The sequence below is a fragment of the Bactrocera latifrons genome, unplaced genomic scaffold (genome assembly GCF_001853355.1).
Source record: "Bactrocera latifrons isolate USDA-ARS-PBARC rearing strain unplaced genomic scaffold, ASM185335v1 scaffold_154, whole genome shotgun sequence".
Classification (NCBI taxonomy): Eukaryota; Metazoa; Arthropoda; class Insecta; order Diptera; family Tephritidae; genus Bactrocera; species Bactrocera latifrons.
In genome coordinates, this window is record NW_017535008.1 from 747340 (window position 1) to 750085 (window position 2746).

Genomic DNA, 2746 nt, shown 5'->3' on the forward strand with positions numbered 1-2746 from the left:
AAGACCCTCACTGGCAAAACCATCACCTTGGAAGTTGAGCCATCTGACACCATTGAGAATGTCAAAGCCAAAATCCAAGATAAGGAAGGAATCCCACCAGATCAACAACGTTTGATTTTTGCCGGCAAGCAATTGGAGGATGGACGTACCTTGTCCGACTACAACATTCAGAAGGAATCAACCCTCCACTTAGTCCTTCGCTTGCGTGGTGGTATGCAAATCTTCGTTAAGACCCTCACTGGCAAAACCATCACCTTGGAAGTCGAGCCCTCAGATACCATTGAGAATGTTAAGGCTAAGATCCAAGATAAAGAAGGCATTCCACCAGATCAACAACGTTTGATTTTTGCCGGCAAGCAACTTGAGGATGGACGTACTTTGTCCGACTACAATATACAGAAGGAATCGACACTCCATTTGGTGCTACGTCTTCGCGGAGGCGCATTCTAAATTTAAATAGAAAATCGCCAAATTCAAAATTCAAGAGTATTCAATGTATCTCGTTAATTTAACTCTATTTTGTAATTTAACGCTTTTTACATCAGTTCTGATTAAAAATTGAAATATACCCGTTTTTATGTTTAAAAGAAAATAAATTATCCGATGCACTATTTCAAGAAAACTGTTTAGTTTTGTATTTTTTTATGGGAAAGTAAGTTTATGGGGGTTTCGTAGCCATGATTTAAATAAAATTGTGTTGGCAGAAGAATAATGATCCAAGTACAATTCAATTGCGCACATTTTGTATATAGTTTCCTTTGTTGAATGCTACATGGATAAAGGGTGTCAAATAGGGGTTCATGTAATTCTTAAATCGCTAAAATTAAAAAGAATTCCACAGTTATACCACTAAAAATTGAATCCTTCACGAGCAGTTCTAAATAAATAGTAGCAATCGAAAATATATATTCATATATATATATATATATACATGTCTGTATATAAAATCTAGTTCAATTGTCATGCGCTGTGAATAGGCCACATTTTAACAATGCACTACTCAGCTGTTCCCAGCTGTCATTAGTAATCAAGTCGTCTTTCTTGTTGGTTGTTTGTCATAGCGCTCGCAGTTGAAAAACTAAAATATCCCAAATTGTTGTATACGATTTTTTTTATTAATATTTAAATGGCGGCCAAAACGTACACTTTAGAAATTGTAAAACAGCATAATAAACCAGAGGATCTTTGGATAATAATCGAAGGAAAAGTGTATGATGTGACTAAATTTCGAAACGAGGTAAAATAATAATTTATTGGCTCTATTGACATTCTAATCTTGTGTAAATAAAAAAATATTAAAATAGCATCCCGGAGGGGAAGATACACTAGACGAAGTAGGTGGCCGTGACGCCACACGGGATTTTCAGGATGTTGGACATAGTCAAGAAGCAAAGTAGGTTTCGCACACTTGAAAACTGCATATATGTGCATGGAAATGTTTAAATTTCACTTTGTTACTGCAGGCAAATGCTTAAAAAGTATTACATAGGCGATCTCGAGGTCGACAAAACGTGTAAATTGCCAGTAAGGTAAGTACATACATAGATGTATCAAGCTACGTTAATATTTAACAAAGTGCGCTTGCATGATTACATTTGTGACTAAAAAGGCTAAATAAAGCTTACCTAATTCTAATCTTACAAAAAGTGAAAAGAAAAATGCGCAATAACTCTGGCAATAAATACATAGCTTGAAGTTCAAGAACCGAAATTAAAAACATTTAGATATTAAAATTTCGTGGACAAACAAGAGAAGCACCAATATTTGTGGCTAACATTGGGAGCAGCGAAAAAATAAAACCATTTCATTACACGCAGCTCCTCAACCTACCTACCTCGATGCATGTAACAAGTCCATTTGTCATAATTAATTAATTAAAATGTGTATTATGTATAATTGCGCGACAAACAACTTTGGACGCAATGTAATAGTTCATTATATGCATACTTATTCAAACAAGTTCAATATATACATATACATATGTAAGTGCATATAACATCAACATTGAAACCATTGTGTCATAAAAATATATTTCGTAAAGCTCTAATACATATTATGCTCTAAACCGTCATTAAATATTTGTTCTCACACATAAAGCTTTCCATAAAGCCGTATATGTTAACAGAAGCCATTTGAATTCAATTTATTCTCATCAGACATATGAAGTGTATAAAAAACATATCTACTATTAATGAAATCCGTTGGCTCAGTTATTGATAACCACATGCCCCGAAGATGGTGAATATTGAAGTCTTGGCTGATAATGGACTATGTGACGAAAGCTTATCACTTGCAGCTCGCATTAATAAGAATGCCAGCATTTTTACTGTTGGATATGATAATGATATGTCCGATTTCGCCTTGAAGTAGCGCTATCTTTTTGAATTTTTGTTTTGTGTATAAATGTTGAGTTTTACATACATATGTATATATGTAATTACCATATCGCAGCCAGCCAATGTTTCAAAATCAATTGTTTTTTTATAGCTTTAAATATTTTTCGACCAAAAAAGTAAAATTTTGCAAATCGTAGACTGATGTGTAAGTTAAATTTCTCGTATTACATATCCATATATAGCCCCATAGGTGTTATTCATTTACAACGTTCGCTTTTGTATGTATTGGTGCTTTTCCTTCATATGCATTGTTGTGTCATTCTTTTAGTTTTTTACTTTTTTTTTTTTTTTTTTTTTTTTTTTTTTTTTTTTTTTTTTTTTTTTTTTTTTTTTTTTTTTTTTTTTTTTTT

The 2746-nt window shown here is 32.9% G+C and overlaps 2 protein-coding genes across 5 annotated transcripts in view; both read left to right on the forward strand.

Annotated features, from left to right (window-relative positions):
- LOC108966051 (polyubiquitin-B) overlaps positions 1-622 on the forward strand; it is a 4036-nt gene extending 3414 nt beyond the window's left edge. For both annotated transcript variants that reach the window (XM_018928775.1, XM_018928774.1), the window contains exon 3: positions 1-622. This exon is cut by the window's left edge and continues 1 nt beyond it. In XM_018928775.1, the coding sequence (XP_018784320.1) occupies positions 1-450 (450 nt within the window). In that variant the 3' untranslated portion in view covers positions 451-622.
- A 381-nt stretch (positions 623-1003) lies between these two features.
- The window catches only part of LOC108966055 (cytochrome b5), a 3724-nt gene continuing 1981 nt past the window's right edge, over positions 1004-2746 (forward strand). The window contains exons 1-4 of one of the 3 annotated variants that reach the window (XM_018928777.1): positions 1005-1237; positions 1305-1393; positions 1464-1529; positions 1610-2065. In XM_018928777.1, coding sequence (XP_018784322.1) covers positions 1127-1237; positions 1305-1393; positions 1464-1529; positions 1610-1694 — 351 coding nt within the window. In that variant the 5' untranslated portion in view covers positions 1005-1126 and the 3' untranslated portion in view covers positions 1695-2065. Of the gene's footprint in view, positions 1238-1304; positions 1394-1463; positions 1530-1609; positions 2066-2746 lie in introns of those variants that run through there. The other 2 variants (XM_018928780.1, XM_018928778.1) reach the window with 2 other exon arrangements.